We start from the raw sequence: 20,372 nt of genomic DNA, 5'->3' as shown, positions 1-20,372 counted from the left end.
CAATGGTCGCTCAAATGGACCCGCGCGTGTAAAGGCCAAGTTGTTGGCCTCAATATCCGATGTAAGGAAGTATTCTTTGTGATACTTCCCGGGGTTCGATTTGTGAGAGATACCATTGAGATATGTAATCCCCCTATGCCTATGGTAGAAGTGGAAGAAGCCCGTGTTGTTGTGGGAAGGATTGGTCCTAAGGTCAAATAAGTAGTGCACCTCATGAGGGGTGGGCTCGTCCCAACCATGCAGGAAGTAGAGGATGTACAACGCAGAGAGTGCCTGGATCCCATTCGGTGCGATCTGGAATGGGGAAACATTGAAGTAATCCGCTATAGACCGGAAATATGGGTGTAGAGGAAGTGTCGCTCTTGCGTGCACATGGTGCCTGGACCAGGCGCAGTATGTTCCACCAGGCCTATTGGCTCTTTGGTGAGAGCTCAGACATATCACGTTTGCCTCGCTCAGGCCTAAAGCTTCAATATGTTTTTGGAACAACGCGGGATTAAGCTTTGAAGATTCGGCAATGAACCAGGAAGGTTCTTCTTCTCCCTCCTTGCGTGGTTTCTGAACAGCCAAGTCTTGGATCGCGGTAGCAAATTTCTGAGAAGGTTTTTCTGAAGTTGTGGCAGTGCGAGCGTGACTGCGCTTTACCACCTTCTGCACCGCCCTACGGGCAACCTGTGGATCATGTTCCTGAGGAAGTCTGTTGGATTGTTTCACCCTCATCGTCGACTGGGAAACCTGTTGAAGGAACTGTTCCTCGTGAAGGAGATACAAAGCTGAGCGAGGGAGGATTTGCCTTAAGCGGCGGAGGCGGTCCTCTGGAGTACAACCGGTGGACGAGTTTGGTGAGGAATCGCTATTTAGAGGAGTCTCGATTGATTGTAGGATGGATGTATCAGAGTCCGTATGATTGTCACCTCCCCTATAGTCAGAGCGATTCACTACAAAAATGAATAAAACATGGGGAGGTGAGTAACCATACAGAGAAAATTCAACAAGAATAAAATTTATTTTTATACTTAGAAAAATTTATCTAAGTTATAAAAATATAGCACATAAGGAAAAATAATCTTAATGCCCAAGAGTGCCTAAAAAGTACTTGAGGTGTTGAAATTACTGAAGTTTGTATAAATGGAAATTTTTGGGGTTTTCCTATGAGGCTAAATTCCCTATGCGTGTGAGTGTGCATGCCAAAAGGTCGGGTATGCATTCAAAAGAAAAGGAAGAAGGCCGAAGCCTAGGAGTGAGTAGGTGTGGTCCGATCGGACCACGTTGTTAACTCTAGGAAGTGGCCTTGCCTAGTGCATCCGATCGGATGCCTAGACACGCCAATGTGCATGACCAAAGAGACGTTCAGCAGCCGTGGGAAACCAAGGAAGCTGCTTCCGTGCGAGCCCAGTGCCAAGTTCCCCCAAGAGACCCGATCGGACGTAGCACACCCGAGGAGAGGCGTGCCGTGCGGTCCGAGCGGTGGCGTTCGAGCAACCAAGCCCAGCGTGTCCGATCGGAAACTGGACAGATAAGGAAATTATGCCGGGAGTTAATCTGACTACCCACATCAATGGTGGTGAGAGCTTTTGCTTCATAAGCAACACAAACAAGGAGATTTACAACACCGCCAAGATCAACGCTCAGACATCTCTGTTCGTCAAGAAACAAAGCTTCTCTCACCACCATAAACATCACAAAAGTGCTCAACTCACTTGGCATTGGGCACCAGAAGCCATGAGAGACACACTTCAAGGCAAAGAAAGGTAAGTGTGGTCCGATCGGACTACACACTTGCCTAGAGTTTTCAATGCCCCGTTCGGAAGTGCTCACTCGGCTCGTTCGAGGAGATGTGCGCCTCAAGAGTCCTAGCCACAGCCCACCATGCCCGATCGGACATGGGCTCCCAAGGAGGATAAAATGTGGTTCGATCGGACCACATGCATGCCCAGAATTTTCTTGGCAAAACCGTGTAGGCAAAGCCCCTAACTACACACTCTTCCTACCTCAAACCCAAACCGTGTAAGCAAAGCCCTAGAATCCCTATTTTAAACACATTTCTTCATTCACACATACAAAAACAAGATCAAAGTATGGAAATGAAAAGTTTTTCTTATGTTCTTGAAAACCCATTATACTATCAAAAACCCCAAAACCCATACTCATATTCATGTCAAATTAGCCCATTTGTCTTGAAATTCCTATGAAATTAAAGGTAATTTCAGGTTACCCATACCACAAACATCATCAAGGCAACAAGCTAACACATTGTACAAAGCATTCATAAGAACTTCAAGAACAAGCAAAGCTATGGGGAGTTTCGGCCATGGCATGGTTTTCCTAGAAATTTTTTGAAAAATTATAACAATGTAAAGGCATGGAAAAGAAGACTTACTCAAGGTTGGATGACCTTTGGTTTGCTTGAAGATTGCTTGAAGATGAAGAGCTCCCCTTGAAGTTTTTGGAATCAGCAAGGAGAAGAAAAATCTTGGGGATTTCGGCCAAAAGGGAAGGGAGAAGATGAAAGGTTTTTGAAAATGTGATTTTTGCTTGTGTGAAGAAAAGTGTGTAAAGTTGGGTTATTTAAAGGGAAAAAAGTGAGTTTTTTATTTATTTTTGGACCTTTGGCATTCTGGGACTATTTTTTCTCTCCACGATCATGGGTGGTTTTTTGCAGTGATCGTGGGTCTGCTGCATGGAGATGAACAATTATTATTTTTTATAATGATGTCAGCTGGAGAAAAAGTTTATTATGTGAATGTATCATATAATAAACTTGGGGGGCAAATGTTATCCCAAAAATTTGAATAGGATGATGTGGCAATAAAATTGACACGTAGCGTGAATTAGTTGGGTGATCTGGCTTAGGAGTAGCCCAATGCATCAGTTAAGAATTTGGGCTGTTTGAGAGATGCTATAGTCAAGTCAAATACACTCGAGAAGAATATTTGAGCCAAGTGTTGGTTTCAAACCCAAGTCTAAGGAGCTTAAAAGAGGGGTTTGGATTTTGGCTCTAGGGGCAAAAGCGGCAGGTCCGATCGGACCTTAGCTTGAGGAGCGTCTCAAGTATTTGGCTCGGGTGTGTCTGAGGTAAGCATCCCAAGGTTTCCTAAGTGTTGGCTCGAACGTGTCCAGGGTAAGTAGCTAAGGAGGAGTCCCATACAAGCCAAGATTTGAGATTCAGATTTTGGCCAAGAAGAGCCTACGCAATGTCCGATCGAACATGGTTGGAGGAGCCTAGGGCTTGCCTCGGATTTGTCCAAGCTGAGATGCCAAGTAAAGTGCCTCGGACTTGTCCGAGGTGAGATGCCAATGAGGATGGCTCGGACCACCTTGGTCCGAGGAGAAGGCCACAAGGTCTGATCGGACCTTGATTGGAGGAGGTATGCTCGGACTTGTCTGAGGTGAGAAGCAAGAGAGAAGGTTGGCTCGGACCACCTTGGTCCGAGGAGAAGGCCACAAGGTCCGATCAGACCTTGATTGAAGGAGGTAAGTTCGGACTTACTCGAGGAGGGAGGCCAAGGGAGTTGGCTCGGACCACCTTGGTCCGAGGAGAGCCAAGCATGCATGACCTTTGGTCTGAGGAGAGCCATGCATATATCACCTTGGTCAAAGGAAAGCTTGAAGGAGTAATCAACATGCATGTGAGACTACGTCAAAATCCCCGGAACGGCTTCAACAAGAATTGGTCTAAGCACCCGGGAATCTCTCACTCCTCACTCAAATTGAGGAATCAGTTGCATTTTAAATATTTCTTGTAATATAAATATAAGATGAATAATAAAATATCCCTATCTAAAGGGGATATCAGTTGAGGATCCCAGACCTATAAATAGGGGGTTGGGAGGATCGTAACGGGACTTTTTTGGCAAATTGAGAGTTAATCTGTGTTCTAGAGAGAGAAAGTGTGTTTTTTTTGGAGAGAACCCCTTTTTTGTATTCTGGAATATTCACATTAAGAAACTCAGTTGACACTGGTTCATCTGATCTTGAGTGTGAATACAGTAATAAAATCTCTAAGTGAATTAGGTTATTACGGACTATCGGGGCTGAACCACTATAAAATCTCATGTTATTTACTTTTTGTTCATAAAATTGTCTGTTGTCGTTTACATTCTCTTGAAGGCTTGTCGTTATTGACGTTCTCACGTCGTTGACTAAAAACGCAGTCAACAAGTATAAACATGCATTTTAAAATATTAATTTGCAAAAACGTGCTGAATATTTTACTTGTAGATAGGTTAGTACTTTTTTTTTGCAAAACATCTTTTGTTTTTAGACAGTTCAATAAAAGTTGTTACCAATTTTTAATATAGATTTTTGAGGTGGGACCAAAAAATAAATAAATATATAAATAAAAAAATTCCTAAAATCAACACAAAATAAAGAAAGACAACATACATATTTAAACTTTAGCCTAAATTAGAGTAGATATCTAAATGTATCCAAATTGAAATTTTAGGAGTCACATTTATAAACTTATAATTTGAGTAAAAAATAATATTATTTCAAATATATTTAACTTAAAAATAAATTTATAGAAATGAATGGATAATTGCCTTTGAACATAATTTAGCTTCACTTTGTACATTAAAGTATTGCGAGTGTTGAAAAATGCTATTTAAAAAAAATGAGCAATGATATAAGCACCCAAATTATTCATCTAAACATTACACACAGTGACATGATAGTTTAGCCTAACCAATCACATTTACTAAAATTGGGACCAACTGTTTAAAAAATAGTATCACGTCACTGAGTATAATGTTTGGATGTATATTTTAGGTGTGCATATCATTACTCTTAAAAAATATATACATAAAAAAAAGACATTTTAAAAAAGACATTTCATTCATAAATGTTGGACTTGAAAGACTCATTCTTACAAAGTTTTTAAGCTGTTAATAGGGTAGAAGCTTTCTCTTGCACAACATTCCAAGCTGAATTGACATGTCTCTCTTCAATCAATGGAGCTCCTATTGCAAAGCGTAGCACATATTTGCCTGATAACACCTGCATTTACACATACATATATAATGATATCATTACTAATTTCACTATCAAAATATATGAACTGATCAGTACTATAGTGACTAAGTGAGCTCATTACTGTGTGAGAAATGAAAGCTTTCCCAGATGAGTTCACAGCATTCAACAGCTCCTGGTTCACTTTGTTGGCCAAACCTTCATCCTTGGAGCTCGGCAGAAGGCGAAAACAAACCAGAGAAAATATTCTAGGAGTGACCATCTGCCATGCCAACATAACACATAAAAATGCAGAATAGCCTTTATTTGATCATTTTTTTTGCAAAATGGTGTTTAGACAAGGTGTCGAGTGTGTTAGAAATGATAAAAAGAAGGGAATTTACTCATTTGGTACCCTTTATTTTTGCAAATTATCGTTCTGGTACCCTCTGTTTTCAATAGTGCTCATATAGTACCCTGTATTTTGAAAACATAGATATTTGATATCCTAATTGATAAAAAATTTTCAATATGACCAAACTGTTAGCACTTATGTATAATATGTAGCTCGCATGATTGAGAGTAATTTGATTAAATCGGTAAAATTTTATTAATTAAATTTGAGTTTAGGGTACCAAATATGTACAATTTAAAATACAGGATACCAAATATGTATGATTTTAAAATGCAGGGTACCAAATATGTACGATTTTAAAATGCATGGTACCAAATGAACATTATTTGTAAACACGGGTACCAAGATGATACTTTGCAAAAACACAGAGCACCAAATGGTTACCTACCCTAAAAAGAAACTATTGTAGAAGTGACTGAGAAAAATAGAACATGCATGTAGGTTATATGTATACATTTCTAGTACTAGTTGACTCCATGCACATCTCTGACATGAAGGGAATAGCTATTACTTGATGAATTACCTCAAATCTTGGGTCTTGACCAACAAGGTCTTCAAAGTGTTTAGCCAAGTTGATGTGGTTTCTTATGTAGCACTGTAAGTTCTCTAAACCATAAAGGCGTAGCACAATCCATAGTTTGAGTGACCTATTACAAATATATAATTGTTCATCAAAACACAAAGTTTGGAAAAATGCACTATTAAATCTATATATGAGTGATTCAGAACTTTGAAAGCCACACCTAAACCGACGTCCAAGTGGTATTTGCCAATCCTTGTAATCCACAACCAAGTTTGCTTGAGAAGCCTAAATGTCAGTTTCATTATGAAAAGAGAAAGTTGGTTCATCATTCTCATATTGAATCTCTCAGCACTATTGTCATAATGTGCTTTACAAAAGGGCTACCTTGTTTTTCAGAAATTCAGGATTTGTAGACAAGGCCTGAATCAATGCATTTCTATCCTGTTATGAAGAGATTAAACCAAGTCAGTTTGAATCAATGTTTGATCAAATCAAACTTACCAAAGCTAATAGTAAAAAGAGAGGTTTAAAAAACATGGAGAAGTGAAAATTTTCCAAGTTCATTAGTGGCCATAATTATGTGGCAGTCATGATTATGTTTTTGCATACCTTAATCCAGAGTGCTGAACAATCAAAGTTTGTTAGAAGCCATTTGTGTGCATTCATGTTAAACGAGTCTGCTTCTTCAACACCGTCGATGTAGTGGCGGTATTCTGGACATATGCAAGCACTTCCAGCGTATGCAGCATCCACATGGAGCCAAATTCCATAACCCTGAAAAAGGTCACATGCCACTATAAGATTTTGTAGACATAAATATTTGGTATTTTACAAGGCTTCATTTACCTTAGCTATTCTTCCCAAATCTGTCAAAGGATCAACTGCAGTGGATGAAGTGGTACCAACCTGTAGGGACAAATGAAAAAGCTTCTTTCATCAACAAAAGATAAACGGGATTGGTGTGTGTTATGAAGTAAGCTAGTAGTGCAATAAAGTCTATTTGAAACATTTCACCCACTTGGATCAGAAGGTTTAAGACAGAAGTAATATATTTTTCTTGGAAGATTGATTTGAGCAATAACAAGTTTAAAATTGAGAAAGTTCTCATATAGAGGCTACCTAGTAACTTAAGCAGAGAAAAATTACAGATGAATACAGTACAGCTAGTATAAAAGAGTTCTCATTTCCTACCGTTGCACATAAGAAAAAGGGAATTAAACCATTGGCAACATCGCTTGAAATCGCTTCGCTTAGCACCTTGGGAGATATGGCGTAATTAGTTGAAGAATCTGTTCTTAGCATCCTGCAATTCTCTGGATGAATACCCCCAATCTGTATTTAAACCATAAGCATATTTGATTTAAACAGGCACTATCAACAGTAACACCTCTCAAAACTTCCAAGACTTAAAAAGTTCAACCTTGAAAGAGTGCTACATAGATTAAACAAACACCCCCACCAAACATGTTCAAGGAAAATAGACAGATTTTTAAGAAATCCCGAATAAACATGATCATTCTGCCCTGCTCGATGAATTTCCACATGCAAAAAACATGTAGCAATATGCTTAACTAGGACATTGGAATTCTTAAAACACATGAGATTCAGATAGAAAGTGCAATATGAAGATACCTGACAGGCCTTTTGCAAAGATGAATGAGTCTGATCAGAGGCATAAACAACAAGTTTCCCAAGAGCATTTTTACCAAACTTCCCCAAAAACTTATCGCGAGCAGCCAATAGTACAACTAAAACAGCTTCACTTGCTGTGCCCTGAATGACTCCACCACCTTGTCCTGTATAAAAAAATTTCCAATCAAACTTCCTTAGAAGATAAACCATAAACAAGCTCCAAATATTGATCAATCCAAACAAACTATTTCTTTCAGTCTTACCTGCTGAAAGAAACTCCTGAGGAAGTTTCAACATTTTTGCAAGCCAGTCAAGAACAATCGATTCGAGTTCTGTGGCTGCAGGAGAAGTAATCCAACTAAAACCCACAATGTTGAGACCACCACTGAGCATCTCCCCAATAAATCCAGCAATGCTGCTATTGGAAGGGTAGTATGCAAAAAAATTAGGGCTCTGCCAATGAGTTACCGCAGGTAATATTTTAGTCTGTATGTCTGCAATGTCAGAATAAAATTGTTCTTGACCATATGCTTCTGCCATGTTTTAGATTAAAAAAAAACAAAAAAAAAGCTGAAATTTGAGAACCCAGATGGAGATCTTGACCATCAAAAACTTGTTGCAAAGAATCAGGGTGAGTAGGAGCAGAATCCGGTAACAGTTCATGTAAATACCCAGGCTGCCATAAAGATAGTGATAAGAACAGTTTGCTATTCAATAATTCAGCAAGAGATTGAGAGAGAATAACGACCTGAACTTGGCTGAGAACTGGGAAATTCTCAATGGATTTGTAGTAGTCAGCAATGAAATCTACCATCTTATGTCCACACTCTCTGAGTTGCTCAGAGTCCATTGGCTTCAATCCATTTTCCCTACTCATCCAAACATGAAAATAAGAAAGAAAATATAAAAAAAAAATCTATAAAGAGATTGCACAAATAGTTATGATCACAACTTACATGTTCTTTGGTGTAGTAGTTACGTTACAAGTGAGGAGACGAGAACAAGAGATAATAAAGTGAAGAGTGGACACCTCTTGAGTAGTTTTGACCACACACCACAGAATGATATGATGCTTCATTGGACATTTAAAGAAAACTAAATTTACATAACTTATTACATAATATTTTTTAGGAGGATTCTACAATAGAGGCTTCAAAAAAAAAAAATTGGGACTTTTTTTAATTATAAAAAATAATGTTTTTTTCAATTCCTATTTATAAATGAACAAAAAAAATTAAGTATAAAAAAATTGTTTGGTAGGGGCTTTAAAAAGAGTCTTATCGGTGAGGTTCTTTTGTATTCTCAATTCGTGAACCGTTTTTGGTATAATTTTTTTTATGACCGTGTATATTGTAGTTATTTAGAATATCCTGCAAATTTTCAGAAAACTCCGAATAATTTACAGTGCCGAAAACTAAGTTCAAACATGCTATTTTCTACACGCATAAAAAAATTAGTCACGCGTGCAACAACTTGTTTTTATACTAATTTTCGGTACTGTAAATTATTTGAAATTTTCTGAAAATTTGCAGAATACTCTAAATAAATACAATATATACGGTCATAAAAAAAAATCGCGCTAAAAAATGTTCACGGGTTGAGAACATCGGTAGGACTCTTTTTTAAGTCCCAACCATAAAATTATCCTTAAGTATATTTGTTCTACATATAAAAAATGTTGTTGTAGGAGTCTATTTACAGAGTTTCAAAGGTCAATATTTCAAAATAAATGAAACCCATGGTTTTTCCAGTTGAATATTCTAATACAGGAATTTTATTATTCTATAGAAGAAACCAGATAAATAATACTATTGCACACATGTTATGTCATTATCTATACTGATAGAAATGTTATCTTTAAAAACAACAACAATTTGGACCTATTTGAAATAGACCACAATGGAGGATATTATCTGTGTGTGGAACCATGTAAATGTCCTGTTCTTTCTTTCTATCTTCTTTGTGGAATCATCCCAGTTTTATATTTTTTTTAGCTATATTTTAGCTATTCTAATGTGAGTGCTCCTATCCTAGTAATTTTATGTAAGAGCTTTGATAATATGTGAGTCAAATGGGCTTCACTTTGAATGGCCCAGATAGATTGCATTTCCTGTTGGGCTTTTTAATCAGGCCAACTATGACACTTCGTAATCCAAAATTGTATGATTGTTAAAAATTTGGAGTGGTATTTTTCTATAAAATAAAACCAAAATATGATATGATTTCTGAAAATCATATTTTTGAAAAGAATATGAACTGGCTGGCTGTATTTATATTTTATTAAAACAAATTGTGGTATGTCTTAAAAAATAACCCATTTTTGCAAACCATCTGAGCTGGTTGTTCATATTAAAAATAAAAATAAAAGTAAGCCAAATTATGATTATTCATTCATTAACTAGTAACTGCTGGTATCATTGTCTTTAACTCCACATTAATGGGAGTCACTAATTAACTATGAACAGTTCTAGTTAAGAATTATTAAACTTGATGAGGTCTTGAAAAAATAGTCTTACAAAGTTCCCAACAGAGCAGAGGCTTTTTCTTGTAAAACATTCCATGCTCCATTAACATGTCTCTCTTCAGTCAATGGAGCTCCTACTGCAGATCGTAGGAAGTATTTGCCTGATAACACCTACATATTCACATAAAAAAGAACTCTTTTTAAGTCTTTTTTTAACCATGGAAAGAAGAACACAAGGCAGTGAAAGTGATCATTTCATTATCAAACTATATGAACTAGTGGCTAAGTGAGGTGAGCTTACTGTATGAGAAATGAAAGTTTTCCCAGTTGAGTTCACAGCATTCAACAGCTCATGGTTCAGTTTGTTGGCCAAAGCTTCATCCTTCGAGCCTGGCAGCAGCCGAAAACAAACCAAAGAGAAGATTCGAGGCGTGGCGATCTTCCATGCCAACACAACTTAATTTACCAAGTTATGACACCAAATGACTCTGACATGAAATTTATAGCTGTTACTTAATTTATACCTCAAATCTTGGGTCTTGACCAACAAGGTCTTCAAAGTGTTTAGCCAAGTTGATGTGGTTTCTTATGTAGCACTGTAAGTTTTCCAAACCATAAAGACGTAGCACCATCCATAGTTTAAGTGACCTATTAGTAGTATAGAATTGTTCATCGAAACACAAAGTTTGGAAAAATGCACTATTAAATCTATATATGAGTGATTCAGAACTTTGAAAGCCACACCTAAACCGACGACCAAGTGGTATTTGCCAATCCTTGTAATCCACAACCAAGTTTGTTTGAGAAGCCTAAATGTCAAGTTCATTATGAAAGTAAGTTGTTTGATTTCCATGTTGAATCTCTCAGCATTATAGACATGTACACAAAAAGATATACCTTGTTTTTCAGTTATTCAGGATTTGTAGATAGGGCCTGAATCAAAGCATTTCTATCCTGTTGTGAAGAATTTAAACCAGTCAGTCATAATGGATTAATAAGTAACATGTAAGAGAATGCATGGAAAATCAAACTCGATACTGTTAGAAGCCATTTTTGTGCATTAATGGTACTCACATACCTTGATCCAGAGTGAAGAACAATCAAAGTTTGTCAGAAGCCATTTATGTGCATTCATGTTAAATGAGTCAGCTTCTTCAACACCGTCAATGTAGTGGCGGTATTCTGGACATATACAAGCACTTCCAGCATATGCAGAACCACATTCCGTGGCTCTAAAATGGCCACATTTCAACTACTGTAAGACTGTGTAAACATTTAGTTTTCTTTATTCTAATTATCTGAACTTCTCAATTAAAGAATGCCAACTAGCTCCTTAATAGAAGTCTCCTTTGGAATGCCATTTATTGAAAAATTTGGTGACAACAGTTGCTTCTTATAGTACTAATCATTAGAAATTTGTTTGGTTTTTAAGTATGTAAACCAAAGGCTTTTTGTTAATGTGAGAATTCTATGAACCAAACCAAGTGAATAGATCAAGAATGCACTTAAGGAACTTTAAAAAGAATATAGAGAACATAACAGTTGAACAAATGATTTTATTTACCTTAGCAATCTTTCCAAAATCTGACAAAGGGTCCACAGCTGTAGATGAAGTGGTACCAACCTGTGGGGACCAATGAAAACCCTCTTTCGTCAATAGAAGTTGTAGTTGCATATTACATTGAAAAAAAGAAAAAGAAAAAAAACATGAAATAGGATTCAAGTAAAGGTATCCTAACTCATCAGTAGCTAGTCAGTAATGTGGTTTACCAGTATGGTATGCCCTTTTGATAACAACAAATACAAATTAGGTAATGCAATTGAAATTATGTATTATTTGGTGACAGAAAAAAAGGGAATGAAGAGTTTGCTAACTAGTAAAAATTACAGATAAATACAGCTACCATGTAGAGTTTGCATTTTGTACCGTTGCACACAAGAAAAAGGGAATGAAACCATTGGCAACATCACTTGAAATTGCTTCACTAAGTACATTGGGAGATAAGGCATAATTAGTAGAAGAATCAGTTCTTAGCAGCCTACAATTCTCTGGATGAATACCCCCTATCTGCCATAAGTTGATGGCATTGTATTTCAGAAACTTGAATTTCAGAAAGAATGGAGTTCAGATAGAAAGCATTGTATTGAAATGTGATGATACCTGACAAGCCTTTTGCAAAGATGAATGTGTTTGATCAGAAGCATAAACAACAAGTTTCCCAAGAGCATTTTTACCAAACTTTTCCAAAAACTTATCGCGAGCAGCCAATAATACAACTAGAACAGCTTCACTTGCTGTTCCCTGAATGACTCCACCACCTTGTCCTGCATTAAAAATTCCAATAAAAAAGTTCGATCAACTCATTCACATTCAACAGTTTATAAGAATATGCATTGCTCTATTCATCAGCAATTGGTTTTGCGACTGAAATCCTACTGCCTAAACCTTTCGTCTTACTGTCTGTCTAACAAGGACTAAACTCAACCATAAAGAAGTTTCAAACTTTGATCAATCTAAAGCTAAACATACCTGCAGAAAGAAACTCCTGAGGAAGTTTCAACAATTTTCCAAGCCAATCAAGAACAATTGTTTCAAGTTCTGTGGCTGCAGGAGAAGTAACCCAACTAAACCCCACAATGTTAAGACCAGCACTGAGCATCTCTCCCATAAATCCAGCAATGCTGCTATTAGAAGGATGCAAAATAATTTGGGCTCTGCCAATGAGTTACCCCAGGTAAAATCTTAGCCTGTATATCTGCAATTTCAGAAAAAGACTTATTCTTGACATATGTTTCTGCCATATTTTAGAGAAAAAAAAAAAAAAAAACCAAAGGAACAGTAATATTAAATTAATAAAGACAAAATGAAAATACCTCTCTTTTTTTTTAAAAAAAAAAAGAAAGAAACAAAAGCATAAACTTGGTATGACCCAGTTGAAGAACTTCACCATTAAAAATATGTTCCAAAGAATCAGGGCGAGTAGGAGCAGAATCCGGTAAAAGTTTATGTAAATACCCAGGCTGCCAAAAAAATAAATGTAAGCACAACAGTTCACTATCAACCTAAAAACATTTCTAGTAAATCGTTTCAATGAGTGAGAGAGAATAAAAACCTGAACTTGGCTAAGAACTGGGAAATCCTCAATGGATTTGTAGTAGTCAGCAATGAAATCTACCATCTTATGTCCACACTCTCTGAGTTGTTCAGAGTCCATTGGCTTCAATCCACTCTCCCTACTCATCCAAACATGAAAACCAAATCATATTAATCACTAAGATCACCATTGTATATTGAATTACATCAATGGATTATAAGTTTTTTTTTGTATAACTTACATATTTTGATTTGACTCTTAAAATGAATGGTTGTGTTGGGAATTTGGACGAAGAAAGCAGTGGTCTGTTGAAATATTGGACTGTTCTAAGAAGATGGGAGTGAGTGAGTGAGAGAGCACAGAGGTGCAGATTCAGTGGCTTCTTTATCGGCTGTATTTGAAAATTGAAAAGCATGAGAATTGGGAATGGCCAACATTACAATTTACATTAATGGTAGTTTTATATATAAGTTAGGGTCAACTAATATTAAAGTAATTGTGCTTTCATAATAAGATAACATATTAATAAGACCCACTATTTCAAAAAATAATGTCACTTTATTATGTTTGGGTGCATATATGTTCCTCAAAAAAACTAATATTAAGGTAAGAATACGAAAAGTATGTCAACTAGTAAAATCTCTCTAAAATATTAGAAAAATATCTCCTATATAATCACAAAAAAAAAAAATATAAATATATTTTTCTTATAAATGGTCCTAAGTTAAGAAAAGTTTTAGTTCTAAACTGCACCTGATATTAAAAAAAACCTTGACATTCTATTTTAATAATTATCTAAAAAAATTTAAATATGTAATTTATGTTACCTTAAAAGTTTAATCTAAAATAAAATATCTATCCAAAATTATTTTACATAGTGATTTATTATTTAAGGTTGTTGTTAAGTTTTTTAATTTGCGAGAATGTAATCACTCGCCAATATAAATATATTTTATTGAAGTCAAAATATTTTTAATTATATAATAAGGATATTTGTGATGAAATTACCTAAATTTTTGTAAGCGCGATAGATAAAAATTCTCGCAAAAGTTTGAGGAGTTTCGCTGCCAATATTCCTTTATATATAATTTTATTTTTAATAGATATTAAATATTGGAAAAAAAAGAGTTATATTTACACCTTAAAATATTTAAATTATATATTTATAATATTTCAAAATTGTATTCATTTTCAAATGGTGTGAGAAAAAGAGGTGAAATTCTCTTTTTATATTATTAAATGGAAATAACAAAGTGATTCGAATTAAAGGAGAACAAAGAAGAGTTTCTTTCCAATGTAGATTCTCTCATATTGCACATTTCATATATTTTTTTATAGCTTATTTACCTCATAAAATGATGTAAAAATCAATTATTTTTCCAACATAACAAACAAAACCCAAAGCCACCACCACTACCACTCGTCAACAACAACAACACCACCACCAGCCCAGAAAAGACATCAACAAAAATTGAGACAGATGAAGAAGTCCAAGCAAAGGTGACACCGAAGAACACAACATCTAGAGCATGGAAAACTTTACCATCGAGACCCACAAAGATAAGAGCCTCTGATGTCCCTAAACATAAGAGCATCTACAATGGATATGCAAATCTATGATGCATTGCTAAATTCAAAGAAAAATCTATGATACTTTATTTTATTATTTTTATTACTCCCAACCAAACTTACCCAACACTTACCAGACTAGAGGAAAACAAAGCTACAATAACTTAGATTGTGACACAAAAAGGGTCCTTCATAGTAAAGAATGAAATTTTGACTTGTACCTGGCATCATGGGTTCTTATATATTAACCGTATTTGTCTAGTTGTAATGTAATCAATCATATATATATATATATATATATATAACTACAGCTTAAAGGGGGTTCATATCTAAAGTCAAGAAAAATCTAAAGCGAGCAAGAACAGTCGTTTAACTTGTATTGCAAATATAATAATAAAGTTTGAAAGCATTCTCATTTGCAATAATCAACCAAATACTAATAGAAAAAGAAAAAAAAAACCATTTATCTAAATAATGAATAATGGTATCCATTAAATACAGCAAGGAATGTTACCTGAACTCTCATAACTCAATGAAGCACTCATGAGAAACACATTGTGGATCAATTCAATTTTGAAAACTTGAACAATCTAAGAAATTTCTTCGGCTCTGGTATCCAAATTCGAATTTGAAAAGTTAACGAAACCAATTCTTTCATTCTCTGGCAAAATCGACCAATTCGGAGATTGTACAGCTCTTAACCACCGAAAATCATCAACATTGGCCCAATTCCTAGTCTCTTCAGCAAGGCTGGCCTCCTGAAGATCTTTATGAATCCCATCATAGCCCAAACAGTATGGCGCAAACCTCACACCACTACTGTCCTCGATTATGGGCCTGCTCCTGACTCTAAGATAAAAATCAGTGGCCTTGGCATGATGAATTCGAATCTGATGAGACGCCATTACGAAAACACACCCCTCAACTTGCTCGAACAGAATTGAATTCATCACAGGACCTCCGTAGACTAGACAATTCCGAAGCCTGTGAACAAACAATGCTCTAACACAGCCAATTAGTCTCTCCTCGCAAGAATCAAGGTCCGAAATTGTAAACTCTCCAATCTCGGAACCATTGAATTTCATCACCAAAACCTCGCCCGTCTTGTTTCGAAACCCAGGCAAATCCGGAACCGCGTAGCCCATTTTCTCTGGTTTGACAATTTCAGCCTCTTTCTCTCTGTTTGAATCAAGGCCGGAGTGGTCTTTCTTCGGAGCTTTGTTCTTGAAAGAGAATTTCTTTTTGGGAACTAGATCAGAGCTCAAACTGTCGAGGCTCTGTTTCAAATCCGAGATGGCTTTGAGCAATGATCGAACTTCGTAAGAAGGCAAAAAGTATGAGTTCTCAGCGACGAGCTTTTCCAGACCGGAGATGGAGGCAGAGATGGCGTCGAGGTGGGGTTTGAGCTGAGTCGACTCGGGCGTCGGGGTGAGTCGGGATTGGGCGATTTGGGTCTCGATAGAGCGTTTGGAATCGATGAAGTGAGAAAGGAAGGAGGAAGTGGACTCGAAAGCAGGAGAGGCAGAGGAGTCATCGGACTCTCCCGATCTGCGGCTGAGCGAGCTGCGAGTGTGCTGACGATTGGCGAGGCGCTCGAGCATCGCGGCATGTTTCTTTTGATGGGCTTGTTCTGAGGCATCAGAAGGATTTGCGCCATTGTTGGGGCTTAAGGAGCCTTCTTCTTCTTCCATTGTTGCTAGAGTTGCTCTTCGGCCGGCTGGCCGGAGGTTGTGTTGCTAGAGTTAATATACGGGAAATTTGTCAAAATAACCATCTAACAAACCGATATTTGCAAAATAACATTTCATTTTATTTTTATTTTTAATTTATTTAATTTATTAAAATTTAATGAAATGGCACTTAATTAATTTAAAAAATTCAAATTAACAGAAAACCCTAAAATCCCTTCCCCACGATATAGTACATGTTCTCTTCTCCTCATCATTTACTTTCTTCCATTGTTAAGACCAAAAAGACCAAAGACCAGCCCAAGTCTTTCTCTGTCACGATACCCTTCTTCAACCTCTCCCTTTGCTTTCTTCCATAGTTAAGACCAAGAAGACTAGCTCTCCACTCCATTTCTTTCTTCCTCTGTTAAGACCAAAAAGACCAGCCACAAATATCTTTCTCTTTTCCTTCTTCTTCTTCTTGTCTTCTTCATCAACGACCAATCCCCCCTTCTTCTTCTTCTTATCTTCTTTTCATTCTTCTTCATTCTCCATTAATATTTTTGGGATTTTGTTCTTCATTCTCTTATTTGCAATAATTATTCTTCCACAATTGTAATGGAATCAACCAATGATGTATTAACTACAATTCCCACACCATCAAACGAATGTGAACAAGTAAGTATTATGATTTTTTATTTTTTTTCTACATGAAAATTAGTGTTTGAATGTTATCTTTATTATATAGAAATGAAAGAAAAAAATAGATAAAATGCAACAATCAATTTTACACTTTGCATTTCGAAATTTTCATTATTCAATACTTGAAAATTAAAAAAAAATGAAACTGTGAAATGTGCGACTATGTGCGACCCTATGCGACTATGTGCGACCCTATGCAACTATATAGTGCGACTATGTGCGACCCTATGCGACCCACATGGTCGCACATGATTTACAAAATACATGGAATATACTGTGCGACTCTGTGCGACCCTATGCGACCATGTGCGACCATGTGGGTCGCACATGGTCGCATAGGGTCGCACAGAGTCGCACAGTATATTCCATGTATTTTGCAAATCATGTGCGACCATGTGGGTCGCATAGGGTCGCACATAGTCGCACTATATAGTTGCATAGGGTCGCACATAGTCGCATAGGGTCGCACATATGCGACCCACATGGTCGCACATGATTTGCAAAATATATGGAATATACTGTGCGACCCTATGCGACCATGTGGGTCGCACATGGTCGCACAAGGTCTTTTAGTTAAATTTTTGGTCGCATAAAGTCACTTAGTTAATAAATTTGGGTTGTTTAGTTAAATTTGTAATTCATGTTATAGTTTTTATATTTATATTCTTATTATTTTTATTCATTTGGCAAATTATTATTGTAGATGCCCAGAACTGTATTAACGACAGAGCTTCCTTGTATACCCCGTGTCATTACTACTAATACAGTTGCAAAATCTAAAGTTACTCATCTAAGTTAGATTCATCAGAGTCAATGTTAGATTCTTCATCATTCTGAACAAAATTATATGTTAGTTTATTTTCTTTGTGTATTAGTTTTTTGTGCGACCTACATTAGCTCCAACTTCAAAGGAGAAGGCAGAACTTTTTTATGAAAGGCTTGGTTGCTACGAGGACAATGAAGATGACGTAATTGATCAGATTTCTTCATTTTTAGTGGGTGATGTCATTCTACGTGATCCACAGTGTTCTGCGCCACATGTGGAGCCTCCATCTTCGGGTTTGGAGCCTCCATCTTCGGGTGTGGAGCCTCCATCTTCGAATATGGAGCCTTCCCAAATCAGTCCAATTCGTCAAATATCATACTTGCATCCATCTTCACAGCCTCCTTCTTCTTATGATGCTCGTAGTGAGTTATTGGACTCAGTGAAGCGTTTGATAGCCGACCAAGAAAAGTTGCACAATGCAAGATATGAGGAGATTGAACGTGTAAATAAAGAAAGGCACGACGCAATAATGACAACCATCGCCGACCATGCTTACTTGAATAGAGTGAGGCATGAGACACTATTAGAAAGATTTGATATTTTGATTGACATCTTTCGACCTATAGCTGCACAACTTTCTGGAGCTGGAGGAGAAAAGACTACAAAAGATAACCAACAAGTAAATTTTATTTGCAATAACTTTAATATAGCTATTTTTATTGTCATCTATATTTTTATTTATAATAATATGCCTTGTAACTTCATGGTTGTAGGATTCACCATCTTATGCACACTTTTTTGGAGATGGATTTGTAACACCTATAGGAGAAAGGAACATGGAGGGTGGCCAAGCCTCCACGCCTGTAGGAGAGAAGATGGTTGAGAATACAGCATCTGGTTTTCCTACACAATCTGCAGAAAACGAAGTCACCACACAATCTCATATGTCTGCAAATTCCTATGAGACACCGCCATCCATTATTTATGAAGGAATTACTAATGAAGAGCCTGGTGACGAGGTAGAACAAATCGTTCGAGATGGTCGACCGTTGAGGTTAAGAAAACGAGCCCCAAGCTTGAAATCACCATTTACACCGTGGCCGAGGAAACATCGATACTCTAAGTTAGAACCTCCTATTTTCGACCCTTTTAGGCAACCTATTGAAGATGATGTGCAAGCATTCTTTAGGTGGTACAATGGCGATACAGGTGGTACAAGTTATATTCGTTGTGGCCAGATGTCACATGACAGAAGATTTTTTGAGATATTGTTGGCAAAGCAACGATATATTGATAGTGAGGTAAGCTTTATCATTCAAATATATCATAATAATTATATAATACTAATTATATTCCCATCATAATTAATAATTAATAAATGTTTTTTTGGCAGCATGTCGATGAAATTACCTATTTATTTAGAAAAAGAATGGATAAATTTCATAATATCTTTCCAAAAGATATATGCATATTGACTGATGAGTTTGGACAACATGTGCGTGCACTATACCACGCGTCTCGACAGGAAAATAGTAATGTATGTAAAAAAACTCCAGAGCTAATGTTGTTTGTTGATGGAATCAGACCAGTTAGGGCAAGAGTTTGGTCGGACGTCAATTACTTCTATGTGCCTTGGAATGACGGTGAACAACACTGGATGTTAGTGGTAATTGACATCTGTAACTGGACGATATGGATTTATGACTCGATTCCAAGTCACTGGATCTCTATAGAGGCCATGAAAAAATCTGTGCAACCACTTGCAGAATATTTTCCTTTTTTACTTCAAGGCAGTGGTCATTTTGAAAACTTACGTCATCAGTGCAATCGTCACATGAATATAAAAGTAGCCCCTGCAGATACTGTTCCTCTTAACAAGAGAACGTAAGTTTTATTTTATATATTCTTTTTTAAATCCATACTTACAAATTTGGTACTAACGTAGTTAAATTTATCTTTATAGCGGAGATTGTGGTATATTCATGCTTAAGACAATGGAAATGCACATTGCCGATAAGTGTGACAAGTCAGCTACATTGGTGCTCAACGACAACAACATAGATACATTCAGACAGGCATATGCAGTTCAATTATATGTGGGTAGTGCGGATCCTTAGCTAGCTAGATATACATAGTTTCTAATTTTTGTATACTTTTTGTGGGAAAAATGACTTTAAAAGACCTTAATATAGTATATACGGCCATCATGGTCTTTTGGGTTCTGAATTTGCACTATGCGACCCAAAAAGACCTTGAATTTGCACTATGCAACCATAAAAGACCTTGAATTTGCACTAAGCGACCATCATGGTCTTTTGCAATCATAAAAGACCTTAAATTTGCACTAAGCGACCATCATGGTCTTTTGGGGTTCTTCCACCAATTTTAAAGAAGGCCTTGAATTTGCACTATGCGACCATAAAAGACCTTGAATTTGCACTAAGCGACCATCATGGTCTTTTGGAGTTCAAAAGACCTTGAATTTGCACTAAGCGACCATCATGGCCTTTTGGGGTTCTTCCACCAATTTTAAAGAAGACCTTGAATTTGCACTTAGCGGCCCTAAAAGACCTTAAATTTGCACTAAGC

General features: G+C 36.7%; 3 protein-coding genes and 1 pseudogene across 5 annotated transcripts; 1 reads left to right on the top strand and 3 right to left on the bottom strand.

Moving 5' to 3' along the window:
* Positions 1–4,529: 4,529 nt before the first annotated feature.
* On the bottom strand, positions 4,530–8,623 carry LOC133784056 (phenylacetaldehyde synthase-like). 2 transcript variants are annotated; one of them, XM_062223590.1, is made up of 13 exons: positions 8,477–8,623; positions 8,269–8,389; positions 8,124–8,196; positions 7,784–8,014; positions 7,521–7,684; positions 7,080–7,220; positions 6,735–6,794; positions 6,498–6,662; positions 6,273–6,329; positions 6,109–6,173; positions 5,889–6,012; positions 5,096–5,233; positions 4,530–4,998 (listed from the first exon to the last, which is right to left on the bottom strand). In XM_062223590.1, exons 1-13 carry the CDS (start codon positions 8,596–8,598, stop codon positions 4,879–4,881), a joined length of 1,581 nt encoding a protein of 526 aa, XP_062079574.1. In that variant the 5' UTR covers positions 8,599–8,623; the 3' UTR covers positions 4,530–4,878. The 2 variants fall into 2 exon arrangements, with proteins under 2 accessions (XP_062079574.1, XP_062079568.1); XM_062223584.1 differs by having other exon boundaries at positions 5,889–6,173.
* A 1,265-nt stretch (positions 8,624–9,888) lies between these two features.
* On the bottom strand, positions 9,889–13,226 carry LOC133784099 (phenylacetaldehyde synthase-like; annotated as a pseudogene).
* LOC133784081 (tubulin-folding cofactor C-like) lies at positions 13,098–16,350 on the bottom strand. 2 transcript variants are annotated; one of them, XM_062223604.1, is made up of 2 exons: positions 15,163–16,350; positions 13,098–13,218 (listed from the first exon to the last, which is right to left on the bottom strand). In XM_062223604.1, the coding sequence occupies exon 1, from the start codon at positions 16,337–16,339 to the stop codon at positions 15,239–15,241; it is 1,101 nt and encodes a 366-aa protein (XP_062079588.1). In that variant the 5' UTR covers positions 16,340–16,350; the 3' UTR covers positions 13,098–13,218; positions 15,163–15,238. The 2 variants fall into 2 exon arrangements, with proteins under 2 accessions (XP_062079588.1, XP_062079583.1); XM_062223599.1 differs by lacking the exon at positions 13,098–13,218 and adding an exon at positions 13,326–13,470.
* Positions 16,351–17,886: 1,536 nt separating this feature from the next.
* On the top strand, positions 17,887–20,005 carry LOC133796908 (uncharacterized). Its single transcript, XM_062234970.1, has 3 exons — positions 17,887–19,084; positions 19,177–19,667; positions 19,747–20,005. Exons 1-3 carry the CDS (start codon positions 18,620–18,622, stop codon positions 19,898–19,900), a joined length of 1,110 nt encoding a protein of 369 aa, XP_062090954.1. The 5' UTR covers positions 17,887–18,619; the 3' UTR covers positions 19,901–20,005.
* Positions 20,006–20,372: the final 367 nt, after the last annotated feature.

This window comes from Humulus lupulus, chromosome 1 (assembly GCF_963169125.1).
Source record: "Humulus lupulus chromosome 1, drHumLupu1.1, whole genome shotgun sequence".
Taxonomy (NCBI): domain Eukaryota; kingdom Viridiplantae; phylum Streptophyta; class Magnoliopsida; order Rosales; family Cannabaceae; genus Humulus; species Humulus lupulus.
The sequence above is the reverse complement of the archived record's forward strand: the minus strand, read 5'-3'. Positions and strand labels throughout refer to the sequence as shown.